General features: G+C 43.0%; 4 protein-coding genes across 5 annotated transcripts in view; all 4 read left to right on the top strand.

Moving 5' to 3' along the window:
- Positions 1 to 34: 34 nt before the first annotated feature.
- gspt1 (G1 to S phase transition 1) lies at positions 35 to 7,265 on the top strand. The gene is made up of 13 exons (XM_086138572.1): positions 35 to 451; positions 1,314 to 1,580; positions 1,671 to 1,704; positions 1,919 to 1,996; positions 2,879 to 3,059; positions 3,789 to 3,943; positions 4,175 to 4,315; positions 4,435 to 4,528; positions 5,239 to 5,319; positions 5,608 to 5,781; positions 5,960 to 6,049; positions 6,366 to 6,534; positions 6,616 to 7,265. Exons 1-13 carry the CDS (start codon positions 256 to 258, stop codon positions 6,666 to 6,668), a joined length of 1,713 nt encoding a protein of 570 aa, XP_085994698.1. The 5' UTR covers positions 35 to 255; the 3' UTR covers positions 6,669 to 7,265.
- A 277-nt stretch (positions 7,266 to 7,542) lies between these two features.
- rsl1d1 (ribosomal L1 domain containing 1) lies at positions 7,543 to 9,894 on the top strand. Its single transcript, XM_086099537.1, has 9 exons — positions 7,543 to 7,628; positions 7,870 to 8,009; positions 8,165 to 8,303; positions 8,383 to 8,531; positions 8,635 to 8,736; positions 8,904 to 8,997; positions 9,179 to 9,292; positions 9,369 to 9,533; positions 9,641 to 9,894. Exons 1-9 carry the CDS (start codon positions 7,590 to 7,592, stop codon positions 9,755 to 9,757), a joined length of 1,059 nt encoding a protein of 352 aa, XP_085955663.1. The 5' UTR covers positions 7,543 to 7,589; the 3' UTR covers positions 9,758 to 9,894.
- Positions 9,895 to 12,380: 2,486 nt separating this feature from the next.
- On the top strand, positions 12,381 to 13,617 carry LOC147189566 (transmembrane protein 238-like). Its single transcript, XM_086138510.1, has one exon. The coding sequence runs from the start codon at positions 12,519 to 12,521 to the stop codon at positions 13,005 to 13,007; it is 489 nt and encodes a 162-aa protein (XP_085994636.1). The 5' UTR covers positions 12,381 to 12,518; the 3' UTR covers positions 13,008 to 13,617.
- A 1,193-nt stretch (positions 13,618 to 14,810) lies between these two features.
- The window catches only part of snx29 (sorting nexin 29), an 89,929-nt gene continuing 85,201 nt past the window's right edge, over positions 14,811 to 19,538 (top strand). For both annotated transcript variants that reach the window (XM_086138509.1, XM_086138508.1), the window contains exons 1-6: positions 14,811 to 15,207; positions 15,956 to 16,020; positions 16,507 to 16,559; positions 17,127 to 17,251; positions 18,787 to 18,967; positions 19,155 to 19,225. In XM_086138509.1, coding sequence (XP_085994635.1) covers positions 15,201 to 15,207; positions 15,956 to 16,020; positions 16,507 to 16,559; positions 17,127 to 17,251; positions 18,787 to 18,967; positions 19,155 to 19,225 — 502 coding nt within the window. In that variant the 5' untranslated portion in view covers positions 14,811 to 15,200. The remainder of the gene's footprint in view (positions 15,208 to 15,955; positions 16,021 to 16,506; positions 16,560 to 17,126; positions 17,252 to 18,786; positions 18,968 to 19,154; positions 19,226 to 19,538) is intronic.

Raw genomic sequence — 19,538 nt, 5'->3', positions numbered from 1 at the left:
GACATCACGACCAGCAGAGGACCGGTCGTGACCTCTAGCGGTAGCCACAAGACTTACATCGACTAAACGCAACTCCTCGTCAGCTGCGCGCTCCATATGCCTGTCAAAGCAGCATAGCAATGAGAAGTTCACCAACAGCGCTGTCAAGTGTTTAAACCTACTCGTAACTAACCGCGTTTTTTTAGTAGAACAACAAACATCTCCCAGCTCAACCGGCAAAGGTTATTGCTCAACTCTCGTTAAAAAAAAGGAGAGATGGACCCGAGAGACACAGCTCCGGATTCGTGGGAGCTGGAAGAAGACGCCGAGGCCCCGGCCACCTCGGCGGCTCTCCCGTGCGCCTTCGCCGCACTCAACGTCAACGCCAAGCCGTTTGTCCCCAACCTCAACGCCCCGGTGTTCGTGCCTACCTCCCTTCAAAGCAGCGCTACCGGAATGCCTCCTTCCGACGGTAAGGTAACACTAAAGCTAGAAATCAGTTTGTAACTTAGCCTAACTTGCTAACTATCTTGCTAACGCAGCTAGAGTTAGCCCGTTTCTCGTGGCTCACTTGCAACACGTCGACTCCGTGTCGTCACCGGTTATAGTTCATTCATGACTGTGATTACTCCCACACTTTCTGAAACGTGGCCAGCATTATGCGATTAATATCAATGATCGTTTCAAGAGGTTTCGTTTTTCCTCCCCTTTAAGGTACCCCTGATCCAGTTGGTAGCACCACGGAGGTGACACAGACAGTCGGTATGCAGGCACAATGAATGAACTATAACGACTAAATATGATTGTCGTCAGGTTACAAAACCGCGTGATGTGAACGCAGGAGGTGTGCGGGTCAAGTACCGGGGTGCGCCCGCTTTCTCGCAGTCATGTTTGAAACGTCAAACTCATCAGGAATGCCAGGGGGCTCTGTTCAAGTTTCACATAGTGAGCCTAATTTGGATTGCTGGCATTGGGCAACCACAAGGCATTACCTTGTGTGAATGTTATGATGCAACCTCACTGCTCCACTTCCCGACATAGACTTTTCATTGGCTTACGGTGCACGACCAAGGTTCTCACTTTGGATTTTCACTTTTGACAATTTAGATTAAACATTGGTGGGTTATATCACAGGTGGGCAAAGTATGGTGACATTCTCATGCCCACCGAGGATTTACATTAACTAGACCAGTGATTCCCACCCTTTATTGAACCAAGGCAAATGGTTCACATACAATGTTTGTCAGAAGAGTTCAGTTTCAAACCAAAACTAGAACGTAACAGTTTTGAGAAACGTTGGTCCCAGAGTCAGCCAGTGACTTGTTTGTTCGCAGCTCCAGTTGAGAACGGCAGCTCAGAGGCAGACATGGCAGCCGACGACGAGACGTGGGAGCTGAACGATGAGCCGGGCGGAGGCGGGGGTGGCGGCGGACAGGAGGACCCGGCCGCGACGGGGGATTGTCCGCCCTACGCTGACAGCCAGGAGGATGAGATGATCATGGAAGAGGAAGAGGAGGAGATCCCTATGCCTAAAGTGGCGCCTTCAACGCCTGATGCGCCCAAGAAAGAACATGTGAATGTTGTCTTCATTGGTCACGTGGGTGCGTAACCTTCGCGGCATCGTCATTGGTGTATGATGACTGCAAAACCACAGTTTAATATGATAACCATCATTTTTATTTGACCGTCAGATGCTGGAAAATCAACTATTGGTGGACAAATCATGTGAGTAAACATTGCGAAGTCATCTTCCACATTTGACCTCTGTGTAAAAAAGCAAAACTGCAGTTCGCACTTGCTGCACGCTATCCATTCCAGCATGGAGTTTAATGTTTTTCTCTCTCTGAGTGACTGTCCTGCAGTAGTAGCCAACAGGATATTTAATTGCACATTATGTAAGATAATTCCGAGTTGATATTTGTGTGTGTGTTTCTCTTAGGTATTTAACTGGAATGGTGGAAAAACGAACTTTGGAAAAATATGAAAGAGAAGCAAAAGAAAAAAACAGAGAGACATGGTGAGCACTGCTTGGGTTCTATTTTCGAAGTGTCCAAATCTGATTTAATGTCGATTGTTATATGAATGTGTTTTAATGGATCAACTTCATCTACATCTTTATTGACACGCAGTCTACTAATGCTGTATTTACATTTTTGAAACAACTCAAATCGCACAGATGCCTATATTTCACTTAAATGACTCCACAAGTGAGTCGTGAAATATTGGGAGTAAATCCAAATACTTAAATAATACAAATATCAACTGTTACATCCCCTTTGTTTGGCTTTTTGCTCACTCGTCCTCCATTAACTTCAATGAGCCTCACCTTAATCGCTAATTTGATCCCCTACCCCCAAAGAAGGTCAACATTTGCCGATTTATTTCCCTGTCATTGATTAAAATGGGACAATCCTAGCACCAGCTTTCATGATAACAATCTGTGCTCAGGGGAAGCTCCCGGCCAAACAAAGAGTCTTTAGTATGTAACAAAAGCCACCGCGTGTGTAAAAGGCATCCTCCCAAATGACTTTTTAAAGCTCTTGGCGTCACAACTAACACAATAAATACAATTAAGTGACTAACACCTTAAGTATGAGGTGAAGACACGGACTTACCTCCCAACTAACGACCTCACTTCTGCAACAAAGCATTACGACGATCTGTTTTCACAAAATTGTAATTAACGTTACGATTTTCACATATCATCTTTCGTGGAAAAAAAACCAAAAACATCCAGACTTTCATTAGATAGGACAATTATGCCACATGGTATGATAAGGGGCAGGCAGACCAGTAGTATCCGTCTTTGAAAACATTCAATTTTGTATTTTTGGACACACGGGATTTCTGCACCACAGCGGCGATAATTTACCTTGAGTGACTATTCCCGTGGCTGCAGGTACTTGTCGTGGGCTCTGGACACAAACCAGGAGGAGCGAGACAAAGGAAAAACTGTGGAGGTGGGAAGGGCATATTTTGAGACGGAGAAAAAACACTTCACAATCCTGGATGCCCCTGGACACAAGAGCTTTGTCCCCAACATGATCGGAGGAGCGTCACAAGCCGATCTGGCTGTCCTGGTGAGGTTGACTTCAATCTTATTGAAGTTTTGTAAGAGGAATCTCCGAACAGAATGATGTCATGTTTTGTGATTGCGGAACAACTGCCGTCGTTCGCTCTGGGAAATCGTACTCCCGTCGGCTGCTTCCCTGAGTCGAGTTCTTCTTTTATAGAAACTTGTCCGGGTATAACTCTGACAAGTAGTTTTTATCAGATGTGCACATTTTCATGCATGGATGCTAGCGCAGCTTTGTCCACTTCCTGTGGTCAGTTTGTTTTTTAGCATGGCACTTAAAGGATGCCAATGGTAGTATTAACTGCTCCGTAAAATATGCTTGTGTTTTGTATTTTTTTTTTTATCCCCCCTAACACAAACCTTATAAAAAATATCTTACTGAAACCCAGTGATGTCACTTATAAAGTAAACCAGTACGTCACTCGTGAATTTACACTGGAGTTCTGTTGCTATAGTAACAACATAACCCAAATCTGTATGTAAGCCAGAATGTGTCATAGTTTCAAAAATCGCTATCTATGCTTATACATGAGTCAAGTCAGAGTTAAATAATATTTGTGTGAAAAACACCTTTAGCCTGTAAATATGAAATGAAGAAATAAAAAAAATGTAAACGTGGCTGTAATTGAGGTAGCTTTTGGAAGATGGCGTATTATTACGCCGTGCATGCTTTTTTTTTTTTTTTTTTTTTTTTTTTCTTCCTAACAACCGATTTCTTCCCGGTCTGTTTCAGGTCATCTCAGCGAGAAAGGGCGAGTTTGAGACGGGTTTTGAAAAAGGCGGACAGACTCGGGAGCACGCCATGCTGGCTAAAACGGCAGGCGTCAAACATCTCATTGTCCTGGTAAACAAGATGGACGACCCCACTGTCAACTGGAGCCTCGATAGGTGAACGTGGTGTGGGTGCGATTGCTGCTCTTGTTCAAATTTGACTCGTGACTTCTCGATACAGATGTGGGCTTGTGGTTAGTTTAGCACCACATTTCCTCCCACATTGTGCAAACATCGATATTGGGTTCATTGATGTGAAGTGTATGAATGTGAGTGTAGATGTTCAGTTGGGACTTTCAAAAGGAAACATTTGTGCTGGCTCTTTAGAGGTTTCCTCTATACTTTCAGGTATGAAGAGTGTAAGGAGAAGCTGGTGCCATTTCTCAAGAAGGTTGGCTTCAACCCCAAAAAGGACATCTACTTTATGCCTTGCTCCGGACTCACAGGTGCCAACCTCAAGGAACCCGTACCTGAATGTCCCTGGTACACGTAAGTGGGACTGTTGGCGTGATGGCTGCAGTTATTCAAGCTTTTTTTTTTTTTTTCACTGAATCGGAAATGTGTTTGAAAGAACCACTTTGATTTATTTATTTTTTGCTCTGTAACAGGGGGTTGCCATTTATTCCCCACTTGGATAGTTTGCCAAACTTCACCAGATCCATCAACGGGCCGGTCAGACTCCCCATCGTAGATAAGTACAAGGTGAGCAGGTGAAACAAGCCTGAACATGGGTCAGATTGTTTCCAGTTAAGGTGAGGCCAAAAATGACACCATTTCCTCCTCCAAAAGAAAACACGTGCACAAACACATAAAGGATTGGAATTTATGTGTGCGAATGCTGTTCCCATTATGGCTATATTCCTCAGTCCTCTGATTGCACAATCATGACGTCTGTGATTTATACTGTGACTCTGCTACATATTTTAAAACACGCCTCCCTTATATACTGCTGCAGTACCTTCTGTAAAGTCTTTTTTTTTTTTTTTTTGCTTAACCCACTGTTACGCTGTAAATGTGATTCATAATCCATTTTAAAATGAAACTAAATCAACTTTTTTTCCCCAAACTAATGATTATCAAGATCCACAACTTACATTGACAAATACAAGAGACAACCTTCACGTAGTCCACTAAGCACAAGTAGAATCAGCACAAAGTAACAAAAAAGTGAGAAGAGTGATGATGCCCCAAATAAATACGCACAGCAAAAATCAGGTCCAAAAATCTGAGGCTAGTCACATTTATTGTTTTTTTCTCTGCAAAGTCGTCATCTTCATTGTCCAAGTTGAATAGAAAACAGCGTAGCAGTCAATGGCCTCCGGTTTGAAGGTTGCGTCATAGACGTGACATGTTTTGAGCATCATCGAAAAACTGTCTTACAGTTGTATGTTGTGTGCATGTGTGTGTTTTAGGACATGGGTACGGTCATTCTTGGGAAGCTGGAGTCCGGAACCATTAGCAAAGCCCAGCAGTTGGTCATGATGCCAAACAGGGTGAGATGTCTTTTTGTTCTTGTCTAATTGTTTGGAAAAATATTTCCTAAAGGGACTTCTGTGAACGTGAAATTCTGTCGAGGAGGGTGAAAAAAAAGTGTCGTTCTGTCTTGCGCATTAAAAGGGTATTCATAGTCGTCAAGGTCAGATGGTTGATATTTGTAAATATGACATGCAACTAAGAGCAACATTTTAAGTTGCCAAATAATAATGAGAGTGCAGGCAAAATAGGATTGAATAAAATCAGGTTGTCTCATGTTATTTGTGTGGAAACAAATGTATTTTCAGCACATAGTGGAAGTACTGAGCCTCCTAAGCGATGAGGTGGAGACTGATGACGCAGGTCCCGGGGAGAACCTGAAGATGAGGCTCAAGGGCATCGAGGAAGAGGAGATCCTTCCCGGTTTCATCTTGTGCAGCCCCGACAACCTTTGCCACACCGGCCGCACCTTTGACGCTCAGGTGACATACATCGGTTTATGACACTCCCAACATGCATCGTTTTGAGGTGACGAGCAGTACGTAATGAAGTAAAATGCAAGAAGAAATCCTGAATGAGTTGCCCAGCATCCCTTTTTGAATTTGTTCAGCTACACGATTGTCATTTCGATTGCAAATGATCTCTCCTCTCATATTTCAGATTGTCATCATTGAGCACAAATCAATCATTTGTCCCGGTTACAATGCAGTTCTTCACCTCCATACCTGCATCGAAGAGGTGCAAATCTCAGTAAGTTGCTGCCCAGCCTCCCCAACTGAAGCATTTTTAAAAAAAAATATTTATTCTATTTTGTTTTCTGACTGTAAAAAAAACAACCTAGTGAGCGCACTAACAGCCGTGCATATTAAAACATATTGTGCTGCCCTCTCTGTTATGCATGGCTTAGCCTGACGGTGGCAGTAGTGCGAAAGGCAAAGTTGATCCATAACGTCAAGAAGTAGACGTCAACAAACGACACAAAAGCTGAACATCGGCCGTTTGTTTACACACAAGGTTTTCCTGTGAGTTTCTCAACATCTTGGTTTGATTTGCATCCTGATTGCAGGCCTTAATTTGTATGGTGGACAAGAAGACGGGAGAGAAAAGTAAAACACGTCCGCGCTTCGTGAAGCAGGACCAGGTTTGTATCGCCAGGTTCCGGGCAGCGGGAGTCATCTGCATGGAGACTTTCAAGGACTTTCCTCAAATGGGGCGATTCACGCTACGTGACGAAGGTAAGGACACGCCACTCTGGAAGTTTTATCTTTGTGCTTTTTTAAATTGTTATTTCTGAGACCTATTTTTCCACCAACCAGGCAAAACCATCGCCATCGGAAAAGTGCTGAAGCTGGTGCCGGAAAAGGACTAAATGCAACCGAGATCCAAGTTGTGTAATGCTGCTTGTCACCAGAAGAGGACTGCTGCTCGGGCCAACCACAACAGCGACTCTTTTCTTTATGCTAAACTATGCTAAAGAGAAGAACTTCCAACAACGGAGCAAAGAGGGGAATTAATTGCGTCAAATGAAAATAACAAGACTGGATCCGTTTTTATGATGAACAATCGACAGTGAGAGAGTGTGAGTGTCCAGCGTTCTCATATTGAGAGCTCTGCAATAACACTAATGTAGCGACAGTACATGGATGAAAACGCTGCCAGCTGGCCATACCAATCGTTTTTACTATGGAGGTGGATGCAGTGTTACTGAGTCTGGAGAGAACAAAAATACAGGATTATTTTGTTCCCTATAAAAACCAACAACAAGATCATACAATTCAAATTTGATGAGTGCAATTCCAATTTTAAAAAATGAGAGAAGTCCCTTGGACATTTTATTTGTTAGATGTTGCCGCGCCATCAGTTTGTTTAGCCTCACTCACACTGCTCCGAAAAATCAAGGATGAACAAACATGCAACTGTTGCATAACAAAGCCACATGAAAAAATAAATGAATCATGACGCTTGAGTGAAAACGTGTTTTTTTTAAACGGCATTCAAGGGATATCCTATGCTGACCTTTTATCTTGTTAGTTGTTAAATTTTCCTCGTGACAGTTTCCACGTTGAATTAAATGATATATTTTTTATTACATTTATTGATTAAAAAATAGTTGTAACTCAGAGCGCGTTATGTCGCCGCCCTACAAATTAGGTTCAATCATAAACCGAAGGAAACCTGTAAAAAAAGGCGTATAAATAAAGTTTTCATATACACTTAGTGACGTTGCAGTCCACGTCGTCTGTCATCAACCAGTACGCATGCGCGCGTGTCTGGAACACGTGAAGGCAACATGGACGACAAACGACTAGTTGAACTGGACCGATCACAGGTAAAAAGCTTTGTTTTTATTTTTATTTTTGTAAAACTGAAACACTTGCATCGATTTTTCATTCGGATTGATACTGGGTAGTCTAATATCTTTACGCATTGACCAGTCGTGACCACAACGCCGTACCTTGGTGTATTTGTTAGCTATGAAGCTAACCCACGAGTGAAGACTTGACTTGTTCAATGCAGGCCTCGAATAATTCTTCCCTGACCACATGAAACCAAGTAATATTTTCCCACAGGTGAATAAGGCAGTTCGAGCCCTGCAGGCATTCCTCAATAGCAAGTCGACCGGGAAAAAACTTTTCAAGAACCAGTCTCAAAATATCAGCATACTCTTCACCTTATGGAAGATCCCCAAGAAGGCGCAGACCATTCGGATGTAAGTGGATTTATAATCGTGTTGTATTTTACGTTACACGATGAATGTGCAACGACACAGCTTGCGTGTTGTAAAGTTTCCATCGTTTTTTCCCTTTTTTTAACCTCACATTCTAATGAAGACTTAATAGTGCTCTGTTGTTGTCTGGTCATCAGTCCATTGCCTCATGCCGAACGCACAAGCTCAGAGGAAGTATGCCTTTTCACCCGAAATGAGCCCCAAATGACCACGGAGCAAACCGTGAGGTTTTATAAGAAATTGATGGAAGAGAGGGGAGTCACTAATGTCACTGAGGTAAACATCATCGGTTGCCAAAGTCATACTGGCTCAGACGAGGCCAGCACTAATGACCATGTCACTCCATCTTTGTCAGATAATCCCATTCAAGGTCCTGAAGACGGAGTACAAACCTTTTGAGGCGAAACGGCGCCTACTGGGGAACTTCAACATGTTCCTCGCCGATGACCGCATTCGTCGCCGTCTGCCTTCCCAACTCGGGAAACACTTCTATGACAAGAAAAGGTCAGATTTTAACATTTTTGAGACCGTATTTTCCTCCAATTTAAAACAGTTCAATGGACGAAAGGTTAAGGATACGTGCTGACCGCTTTACCTTGTTTTCTAGGGAGCCACTTTCTGTGAACCTGCAAAGCAAACATCTGGCTCAAGACATCCAAAAAGTGGTCCAGGGTACCAGTGTGAAAATCAACAACAAGGGCTCCTGCTGGTGGGTTTCAAATGTGTTTGCTTGCCCAATTCAATGCCTCTAACCAAAAAGTGGAGTCTACCTCTACTGCGTTGATACACGCGAGCTCAACCCTCGCTGGCATGTAATCGTAAAGTAGCCACAATTTGTATTATGGGACCAGACGTCATCACTGATGTGTTTTTCAGCATGGCGCGTGTGGGCCACAGCGGCATGACTGCTGATGAGTTGACGGACAACATTGAGGCAACCGTTCAAACTGTGATGGGAAAAATACGCATGGTGAGTGCAGCCGTTTTATTCAGCGACAATGTCCACATTGTTTGTTCATGAATGCCGTAATTTAATTCATGGCATCAACGAAAGCGGAGTCAGTTGTTTGGGGGGGGGGGCCAATAGTATCATTCAGTCATCATTTAACGAGCTCTCCTTTTGTCTAAATGCCTGTGCTGCTTTTGCATAGGCGGGACCAGTGCTGAAGATTATCCACGTGAAGAGTGAAAGGTCTGTGGCCCTACCCATCTACACTTCAGGCCTGAGCCACCTCCTGAAGCCCAAAGCCACAGAGGCAGAGGAGGCAAGAACAGATTTGAGCTCACATGCCTTCCCCAAAAAAGCAGTGGCGTAACCACCTTGTGCATGTTGCATTTCAGGAGTCCGCTGCTGAAGAAAGTCCCGAGGACACAGAACAAACCCCTGCAAAGGAAAAGAATGGAAAGAAAAGGAAGGTAGAGGAGGAAGAGGACGACGATAGCGGGGATGAGGAAATTCCCCAACTGGTCCCCATAAAGACCAAGGGCAAAACGCTGAAAGTGCAGGTCCGTGTTGCACGCAACCGCAAAAATCGTACATTTTGTCAAATAAGTTTTCCGACATTGACTTTTATTTCAAACTATTTTCTCCCTCTTGCTCCTCTTTGTTACAGCACAAGAAAACCAGGCCCGCTGACAAGAAACATGCAAGTCTACTGCTCAAAATGTCCAAGAAAGGTGTCAGGTCTACGAAACCGAGAAGAAAAGCAAAAGTATCTAAAAGGAAATGATCTTCTTGAGGGATACTGCGCAGTATTTTGTAAGATTGTCAATCGATCACATCCCAACGTTTCCCCCTGGCAAAATGTATCAAATTATCAGATGATTCATTTTTTTTCTCCTCTGAATAAAATACTTCATATTCATACTTAATTTAATACTTTTTGCCATCAAACAGGAGAGAATTAGTTTTTTCTGTCACTATTAGTTGCTGGCATAGATAGATGGGCAAAGTTAAATTATTTGTTCTCAATAAATATTTGTCTCACCCAAAAAAAAATAAAAAATTCAGTGCAACAGCAAAGCCGTGAAAGATGAAGCAAGTTACGGCGAGGGATGACTGTACTTGTGGACAATATGTAGTTTATTCCACAAAACATGGTAACTTTTTTCCCCATCTTGTACTTAACAATTTATTCGAGATGAAAATGGAGGATTTTCAAAGAAGAAAAAAAAACGTAAACGCACTCTCAAAACTAATGAAAATGAACAATAAAAAAAAAAATACAGGTCAAAACAAAAATAAAAACTATCTCTAAGGAAAGATCCAATAAACTAACCTGCTGTGCAGTAGAGTTTGTTTTGGTGAAACATGAGTAGGTCGATGATAAAGCGAGGCATCCACTCGTGTCTGATGGCGCTGTCATCATGGCCGGCGTATCTCATCCATTCATCCACGATGAGCTGTTGTGTGTGTGGGGGTGTGGTGCAGGGCCATCTGGAATTACAGTGTGTCAACAGTTTTCTGGGCGACAGAATAAGCACACAAAAGATGATATAGCGCTCAATCGGGAGGTAGCTGCATTTGGATGATTCTGATCCAGAGACCGCTTAAGTCATGAGTCAAGTTTTTTTTAGCAAGTCACACCGTTTTATGTGGACATGATGGAAGGATATGATGAGATGCCATTTTTTGACGACCCTGGTATTTGGTGTCCGAACTCTCATTCGGGTACGGCGGCCTCGGATTGGGCCTACCTGCACAAGTCCATCATCTCCATCGCGATGGGGTCTCTGATGTCGGTGGCAGGCGTGGTCCTCTTCCTGCTGCAGTTCTGTAAGGTAGTGCAGGCGGGACCCGTCGCCTCTGCCTGTGTGTCCGTGGGACTGATGTTTGTCGTGGTGGGCTTGGTTTGGATGCCAATATTGAAAGAGAAGAGGAGGCGTCTGTGCTACTATCAAGTGGCTTGACGATGATGACGTGCATTCATTCGTTTTGGATCATGGGAGAGCTTGAGCCTGTGTGAACTGACTTTGGCCGAGAGCAGGACCATGTTCTGGGCTGGTCGCCATGCAGTTAGGCATGGGTCGATATTAGATTCTGACGGGATAACTGAACAAAAAAATATTGTGGTATCGCAGTACAGTCAAACCTCGGTTTTCGAACGTCTCTGTTCTCGACCAAATCGGTTTTCGACCAAAAATTTCGAGTTTTTTATGCCTCGGATTACTTCCGAAATTCGGTTCTCAAACAAACTGAGCGCACTTGAATGCATCATTTGACTGCTATCGCCTTCCTTACACGAGGAAGTGACGCTTCCTCCTGTCGCTTTCCATTGTGAGCGGACATGTTCAATAAACTTTTTTTTTTTTTTTTTTTAAAGCGTTGTTTCGGTTTTCGAACAGCCTTCTGGAACGGAATATGGACGAAAACCGAGGTTTGACCATTTAAACGACAACTCCAAAATGACCTTTAAAAAAAATTGGATAAATGTTTTTTTTTTCTCCACAAAAGGGAGTATTTGGTCCAGAAGAAATGTGTAACGTGTTAGGTTTAAATAATTGAACACATGTTCACATATTTGTGGCCCGTCGACCTCACAGTACAGAGGTCGGGGATTCGATCCTGGCTGCAGCCTTCCTCTGTGGATTTTGCATGTTCTCCCGGGCCTGCGTGGGTTTTCTCCGGGTACTCCGGTTTTCTTCTCACATTCCAAAAACATGCATGGCAGGTTAATGGAGCACTCTAAATTGTCCCTAGGTGTGAGTGTGAGCGCGGATGGTTGTTTGTCTCTGTGTACCCTGCGATTGGCTGGCAATCAGGGTGTCCTCCGCCTACTGGCCAAAAGATGGCTGGGATATGCTCCAGCACCTCCCGCGACCCTCGTGAGGATAAAACGGTTCGAAAAATGAATGAATGTTAACATGTTTTAAGTCTTCATAAGTCATAGTGTTCCATTACTGCTGACCTTTTTTGAAATGTTATTTTATTTTTAAAGAAGACACCCATGGGCTACTTGTGTTGTCCTTGGGGCTAACTAGTGCCTGCTGGCACCATTTTGTTTTTAAGGCCAATGCATATTAACTCATTCACTCCCAAAGACGTTTTTAAACGTCTTTTCAGACTTGCTCTAGAATTGGCTGGTACTGAATGAGTTAATCATAGCAAAAAGTCTGTGCAGCGTTGCAGTCTTTCATCTTGCTCCTTCCTTGCTTTGCATGTCGGCCTCAGAAAGTTAGCACAAGGGTTGAACTAGATGCATTTCATAAGACTCATGCAAACTTCTGTTTGGACTGTCGCTGAAAACTGGCCCACACTGTCATTTGAGTGAACCACGATACCATCAGTCACTGCGATGATGATTCAATGACACTCCCCCCCCCCCCCCCCCAAGTCAGCTGGTCGGTGCGTCTTGTTGATAACCACACGCGCACACTGAACTTCGACCGTTGCTACTGCAGAGTTTGTGAGAGCTACAACTGCGACGCGCAGCACACTGCCGCTCGGGGATCCACATCTGGATTCATTCTAACACGATCTTCTCAAGGACCATGTCGACCTCCGTGCAGGTGGAAGAGCCAGTGGAGAGGAAGTACGGAGGAGTGGGCCGCTGCAAGTGCTCCTTCTGGTTTGCCGTGGCCCACGACATCCTCGGCGTGCTCATCATGATGGTGGGGGTGTTCGGGGGTCTGGCTATCCACGACCTTTTCATCTACTCCGGCGCCATCGTCATCTTCCTCAGCCTCATCTGGTGGGTCTTCTGGTACTCTGGCAACATCGAGGTGCCGCCCGAGGAGCTGGAGGACGACGTGGGCTTCATCAAGCCGAGGAATAAAGGACTGAGCCGAGTGATGAGGCGCGTGTCCGACCAGTTCTCCAGCGGGATCCGGAACTCCCTGAGAAAGAATGTCGCTTCGACCAGAGAATGTTCGGCGGGAAAGAGACCCCGAAATACAGAGGCATTGTCGCTCTTCACGATATATGACAGCAGCATGGGCTCATCGTCAAAGCAACTTGTGAGAGAGACACTGTCAATATGAACTAATCCTTGACATCAACATCCAAAACTTTATTGGGCCAAGACACATGCAAAAGATGCGTAATCATCATCAAGCTTGATTAGGAAATGTCTTTTGAGATGATGTGATATAGATTTACACAAAGCGGTTCCTAGAGAGAAACTAGACCTTGGGTCAAGGAGCTTCGGGACGTACAGCAAGGAAACTGTAAGTCCTGAGTCCTTCACGGTAGATCAAAGGTAAAGATTATTATTATTTTTTTGCTTTTATTTATGCTGACCGTTCCATTATTCATCTTTCAATGTGAAAGAAGAAACAAAGCTCCTGAATTTTGGATTCGCACCCTCGTCAAGGTTTCTTTTGACTCGGACAGTGGTGTGCTTCACTCTATTTTGTCCTGATCTTAAAACTGATTTTGTGTTCATTTGCTCTTAGTTTGTGTTTTTTTTTTTACGCGGCTGTCCGATTGTACCAATCTGCAAGTAAATTGACACACGTCTGAAAATGTCTTGCCTGTTCAATAATTTCAGCGACAATGCACACGTCACACCACCAAAAAAATAAATAAATACCCCTTGATGGATCAAAATCTTGACCCGATGTGCTGGTTCAAATTCACACCCCAATGGCCTGGGTATCAATAACCCAGCATTGGGTCAATCCCTTTTGGACCCAGCACTGGATATTTACCCAATTTGGGTTACTTTTGATTCATCAGTTTTAAGATTGCAATTTAATAAGTCAATCGAAGAGCATTTAATAGCTCTGCCAGCCACTATGTGTTGGTGGCATAGATAGACGAACAAAGATACATTTTTTTAGTAAATAATTCCCTGCAGTGCACTTGATCGCTCATGGCACACTCATGTGCCACGGCAGACTGGTTGGGAATAACACACTGTTAATAACTGAGTGAAATGCGAAACCCGGACTTGGGTTTTTGTTTTATTTGCTTCTACGCTTGAAAGGGATTTCCCGTTTGCTCTGCCATCATGCACAGGTAATGATTAGACAAAACTGTCCAGATAAGTGGACATGGTCTTATCTCGCTGATAAGATATACATCTTGCACACTTCAACAAAGTGCGCCAGATGGTAACAAAGCAGGGATCAAGCTGTGTTAGAATGAACCCCCGTGATTGAAAAAAATTAAAGGTAGTCTGTGAGATTTTATCATGTTCAAGAGTAGGGTATAACTATTTACAGTTGCTCATTTTCCATTAAATTAGTCAAAACAACTGAATTACCCTGTGTCCCTGATTTTCAAAAAACAACAGCAAAATAAAGAACACCAAAATGTTAAACTAAACAAAACATGAAAAAAACCCCCACAAACACAAATACCTAATGTAACAGCAAATGAAAAAACAATACAAAAATAAACCGCTAAACAGAACAACAAAAATACTGAATAAGCAAAACAACAAAAAGCTAAACACGACAGCAAATAAAAACACAAAACAAAAAAACTAAACAACATGCTATACACACCAGCAAAAAAAAAAAACTAGCTCAATAAAACAACTCAAGGTAAACAATAACAAATCTAAAACCCAAAAACAAAAGGCCTGAAACCTTGAGCTGAGTTTCAAAGACACTGAACACAAATAAACAATCATACACACTCACAATAACACCTGTGGACAAAATTAAATCGTCAGTGAACCAAATTTGCATGTGTTCGGAATTATTTGTAATTTAATTAAATGCAAACGCATCACGAAAACCACAGCAAAGCAAGTTTTGTCAAAAACTACGGTTCCCATGACCACTTGAGCAAGGACACGTGACAGCTGTGTTTTATCACGTGACCTTCACACTGCTCACGAGTCAACAGTCCGCTTCCGGCGTTTGCACATTCGCAGCTGTTCTCGCATAACGCAAATGTACTCCAGGACTTCGAGATTGCATTCCGGCTTTTGACAAGCGCATTTTGTCAGCTCGTCAGCGTATGGAGCACTCGACACTTGGATGTCAACCAGCGGAGGTCACTTAGCCTCGGCGATTTCCCACCAGCAAGGCCTCTTCGCTCACCGAAAGAGCATCGCTCTTCTTGCCGCGGTGGGGCGGGTCAAGCTCGGCCACGGAAGCCGCATCAGCCCGGTCCCTCGCGAGCCTCCCCGGTGGATGATTTGCAGCAAAAAGAGGGATGAATAACCTCGGTGGGGAAGCGTCAAGCTTGGATGTTTCCGCACCTGAAGTTTTGTTGTCACAATGAACGGTAAATTTAGTTAGTGTTTGGAAAAACACACTCGAACACGTTTGGACAATTTGCACGGGCGTTTCTCCAAAGCTATTGTCATACATCCTTCCAGTTTTTGTAGCAAAAGTCCATTTGATTTTGCAGACTTTGAAATATTTCTATACTGTTGCATTTCAAGATTAATCAGTTTTAACCTACTGACATGAAAATGTGTCGTCATCACAATGAAGTCTGACTGTATTTGTTGCTTCCTTTCTCCTAAGCAATGTATATTGGGCGTGAGGATGCAGATGACACTGCAGTTTTTAAAACAATTTCAAAGCTCACACAATTTTATTAATTTTCAGTATGTAGGAAACATGTTATTTTGTTTGGGTGCGGCAGCTGTAAACTCCACAGTCATGCAAATTGAGTCCAACTGGACCATGTTTCGTGCCCCTATTGAGGGGGTCGATCTGAGTTGTGGCCGCAAGGTGGTAGGTGCTTGTCTTGATGGCAACCCCCAAACTCGCTGGTTTACACTGGCAGAAAGTATGCCATCAAACTGAAGGAGTCCCATCAGGCCTTTTTTGGGTCACAGGTTATCGACTTGCCAAGCAGAGCGCGGCTTTGGTGGTTGCTCCAAACAATGACTCGATTAAAATAGTAATCGATTAGTTCTCGATTTTTCAATTAATTTTCACACCTTAAGTTTCCAATTATTGTCCAATAAGTTAAGAAATTGCATGCCACCAAATCAAATGTTGTCTTTGTTCGCCTTTTGCAGGCGCTGTGCAGAGTGACGCCAAGAGACAGAACCTCTTGGAAAGGTTACTAGATGCTGTCAAACAGGTAAGTCCAAGTCGCCTTTCCAAACGATGGTGTTGTATATATGTTTGTTTTTTTGTGTGGATATGACATTCTATTCAACATCTCTGAATTTAATGAGCCCATTAGCACACTAAATTATAGCCATATTGTCGAACAAGAAAGTGGACATGATTTCGACATGATAATAGCTTCAGAATGTAGAGCTTCAGAATGTTTCAGGCTGTGGAGTGCAGTAACCCAGCATTTTTTGAAAGTGGCTCTGAATGTTCACCCAGCCTAGTTGGTTTAAGGGAAACTGCGTGTGGAGGTGCTTATTATGTAAATTTACCCTACTGTTAGCGCAACAATGCGATGAGAACAGCTGAAGGCTTGTTAGAGTTCTTCCAGAGGTGGGCAGGCACGCCTGAGACATAACTACTCCAATACTGTACACGCCTTTCGAGAAAATTAGCTTGCATTCAGGTATGTGGTCTCTCATCCATTATCAACCATCCCTTGTCTTCCCAGTGCCAAATCCGCTTTGGGGGCAGAAAGGAGATCGCAACGGACTCGGACAGCAGGTTTGCAGCATTTACCATCTCCAAATGAACATTTTCAGCTTCACATAGTGATGCCTTGAGGCCGGAGTGACACGACGTATGTTTTATAAGAGAGGAGCGTTTGTTTTTTTTGTTTTTTTACTTGTGAACAAAAATTCTAATTCCACCTCAACTCACTTCGCATCAAGCAGCAGCAGAAAAAAAAATCTGAAAATTGGTCTCAAGCAGTTTATTGCCACTCCTGGTTGAGGTTTGCTGTCAAACTCAACATCCAAAAAGAGAATTACAGCTTGTGTATTCAAACGATGATTAATTCTGTTGAGCTTCATGCTGACAAACCAAAGAAAATGCAAAAGGGCTAACGCATAGCATCGGTGTCACGGTGTGATCACCCTTTTAGCAACGGATATATGAACACAAATGGTGGAGCAACAAATTTAGACAGACAATCTAACAATCCTCACAGGCCTGCATTCTTATATCCTTTGAATGACTTTGAAAATGACTAATATGACTGCAGATCACTAAATCAGTCATGAAGTCATTGTGGAGTGCTATTCTTCTTTAATTCTTTATTATTCTCTGCAGGGTAATCTGTCTTTGCGCCCAATTTGAGGCGGTGCTGCAGCACGGCTTGAGAAAGAGCCGAGGTCTCGCCCTCACCGCCGCCGCCCTCAAGCAGGCTGCGGGCTTCAGCAGCAAGGTTGAAACAGGTCAGAGTTTGGAGTTGACCTGTGTGTTCTATGAAGAGGTTACGAAAAAAAAGGGGGCACTAACTCAGGATCCACTTTCAAATCTGTTTTTTGTCAAGCAACTTGATGTTTGGTTGATCAATACCACTGATTGACTTTCCGATTCGATGCTGGGTAAAATCAGTCCTGGTGCCGATACTGTGTGCCAATACTACCGTGTCTGGTAATTTGAACAAAAATAGTGTATTTTAACTCAAAGCTCATTAAAGCATCCTCGATCCTTTTTAACGCTTTTAAAATCAGCCCCCGGACAATTTTTTGTGTATTTTTTTAAAAGCGCTTTTTAAAATAAAGTGCACCTGAAGACAAAAGTAACGACATTCAAAATTTCCCTCTCGCTTAAATCGGCAAAATAAATTTCTGACTTGAAGATTGTTTTCTCTACTCTTGTTAAATTCGACTAAAATGTTCTGCCTGTAATTGATATCTGTACAGGAGTAAGCGTTAACAGACCCGCCACAAATTGAAGTTAATGAAACTAATAATTATTTTTAGCATATTTTCAGGTATTGTATTTGTTTCATATTTTCTAATGAGTCAGCTGATTAATTGGTTGTCGGAATTTTATTCAGCCAAATACCGAAATCTGCATCGACCGAAAAAAAAAAAAATCATCTCGGTCGGGTCTTAATAAAACCAAGACAATTGTTAAATTCTTCACTCTTACCTTGAATGACAGATGACGAAGGTGTCATGTCTCTTTTTTGACTGTAAAGTGTCCTAGGGTATTTTGAAAGGCTCTTATAAATAAAATGTATTATTATTATTATTATGATGTGAGGGTTGGAAATAAAACTTTTACGCTGGACAGAAGTATTGGTACACTGCTTGACACTCACACCACTGATTTTACTTGCATGTAACTCCTGGTTCTGACTTATACGTGGCTGGTTAATTATTTTTTTTGAACGTTTTTGCTTCAGTGTGAATACCGTTCCAATTCGGCATGTCAAAAAGAAAGCAGCTGTACAAGTTTCATGTGGGTTATATATTTAGAGATTTGCTCATGTAGCTCTATCATGAGGAAGTGTTAACTCTCTGAATAATCATCCTCTTGTCGTCAACTCTAAAACTGTCGCCCTGTTTGAGGCGCCGTGAGTGCCACATTAGCGCGTAAAGCCGCATCATATTCAAGAATGCATTGCCCGTTCATCCCACAGTAATGGCCGCCACCTCATTCGTGGCTATTGGCACTTGTAATGTCCTCCTTTGTTTGAACCTGCGGCAGTCTAATGAAGCCCAAACCATCGCAGACATAAATTTCACAAATGTCCTGGAGCTGTATGCTAATCATGTGCAAATGAGTTGCGTTATCACTTTCCAAATCACTTGCATATTTAAACATGTCATAGGGGTGCATCTTAAGTTAGCGAGCGTTCGCTAATGCTTATTATCACTTTTTCTTTTTTACTGACTGCGTGGACCGTTAATGATCACTTTATTGAATACTTTTGCGATTACGACAGTCCTGATGATGCCCCCCCCCCCCCCTGCAGAGTTCACATTCTGGTTTTACGTGAAGGAGCATCTCAACCGGCATGAGCTGCAACGCTTCTACTCCCTCCGTCACATCTCGTCGGAGCTGGGCCGGGGTCGGGCCTGGATGCGCTGTGCTCTTAATGAGCATTCGTTAGAGCGCTACCTGCACACGCTGCTCGCTGACCGACCGCGCCTCGGGTTAGTGCACAGTGTCGCTTTGTGCTTTATCGAAGCCTCCGTGTTTATTTTTTGTTTTGATGAAAATCCCATCAACCGTGTCTCAGTGGGCGCGGCAATAAACGGAGGACATTTATGAGCGTCCGCTTTAATGCACTCCCTTGAATTAACTTTCCCGCTGTTTTATTTTTTATTTTTATTTTTGAAGCATTTACTATGAAGACTGGGCTTTCATGCTTGATGAAGAGAGAGCCAGTATGCTGCCCACCATGGCTGCAGGTGAGTTTGGAGACTGCATTTGCACTGACCTATTGAGCTGTGTTCACAGTCTCTTAATTAGGTAGTACATTATGCTTTACGCACCCTATATCCTGTCTGGCTGAAATTACAGTTACAATATCTTAAATAAGATGTGGACGGCACACGTTTTCATATACGTATTGTCACGCCCTGTCATCCTTCTGGAACAGAGGAAGGATTTCAATAACAGAGCTAATATTTAATATTGCCGGTTATTGAAATCCATTTCAATGTTATCACATTAAACTTACCAGGGTCTGAGTGAGAAGTATAAATATTTTCATTGGTTTTT

Source organism: Hippocampus guttulatus, chromosome 19 (assembly GCF_054856545.1).
Source record: "Hippocampus guttulatus isolate MCC_2025c chromosome 19, RoL_Hgut_1.0, whole genome shotgun sequence".
Classification (NCBI taxonomy): Eukaryota; Metazoa; Chordata; class Actinopteri; order Syngnathiformes; family Syngnathidae; genus Hippocampus; species Hippocampus guttulatus.
This window is presented reverse-complemented; position numbering and strand designations above follow the sequence as displayed.